The sequence below is a fragment of the Suricata suricatta genome, chromosome 7 (assembly GCF_006229205.1).
Source record: "Suricata suricatta isolate VVHF042 chromosome 7, meerkat_22Aug2017_6uvM2_HiC, whole genome shotgun sequence".
NCBI classification, from domain to species: Eukaryota; Metazoa; Chordata; class Mammalia; order Carnivora; family Herpestidae; genus Suricata; species Suricata suricatta.
The window spans coordinates 40429712-40430623 of NC_043706.1; the positions used below are offsets into that span (position 1 = coordinate 40429712).

The 912-nt window shown below is 55.5% G+C and overlaps 1 protein-coding gene across 1 annotated transcript in view; it reads left to right on the forward strand.

Moving 5' to 3' along the window:
• The first annotated feature begins 329 nt into the window (after positions 1-329).
• VEGFA (vascular endothelial growth factor A) overlaps positions 330-912 on the forward strand; it is an 18326-nt gene continuing 17743 nt past the window's right edge. The window contains exon 1 of the mRNA XM_029943170.1: positions 330-406. Within this exon, the coding sequence (XP_029799030.1) occupies positions 330-406 (77 nt within the window). The remainder of the gene's footprint in view (positions 407-912) is intronic.

Genomic DNA, 912 nt, shown 5'->3' on the forward strand with positions numbered 1-912 from the left:
CATAGGTATCTGAGACACACCTTGCTGAATACCACAAAGAGGGATGTTTGGGTCAGGCTGGGGAGAGCCCTGAGATTATTATGACAGTTGACAGCCACCCCTCCCCTCAGTACCCCTCCATCTTCCTCTCAAATTCAGGGTCTTTTACTATGATCTCTTCTGGCCTCTCTAGGGGCCAAGAAGGATGCCATGGAGGGGGCTAGGGTGAGATGCTGCTCATGTTCTGGGAGCCTTGGTCCTGGGCTCTTCCTGCTCCTCTGCTCTGCAGAGGTGAGGGAGGGGATCTCTCCCAAAGCCCCCACACATCTTGTGCTCTGGCTGCACTAGACATGGGCCAGGTTAAAAGGAGGAAGTTTAAGGGCATCCCTTCCATATCCTATGCAGCAGCTTGGAGCATGGAGCCTAGGTAAGGAGGGGGCCCCTGAGCCAGCAAATAAACATTTCCTAACTGGAAAAAGACCTCATCCCTGTGTTGGGGAGCCTGCCAGGTGGTGTGGGCAGGACTGGAGGCAGGAATGATGGGAAGGTTAGAATGGGATGGGGGTGGGCAGTCCCTCTGCTCATAGGGGCATCAGGACACCACACCTGTGGAATTGGGCTACTAAAGAGGTAACCGAGCACCATATGCTGAGGCAGGGGGTTGGCTAAGTAACCTCGCTGGATCGTTTGGTCAATTTGGGGGAAGTTGTCACAGTCTGGTTCTCAGCCCCAGCACTCACAGAGGCTACATCAGCCCTGGGCCTGGCACTGGCCAGATCTGGTTGAATAATGAGACTGGCTGGTCCTTCTCTTCCCTCAGGTATCAGAGGCCCCTCTTTGTTCCCTGGGGGAGCCTAGGAGCTGCTGGGTCAAAGCCCAACCAGGAATTTTCCCAGGCTGGTTCCTATATGCATGGGTGGGGTGGGGGGGGGG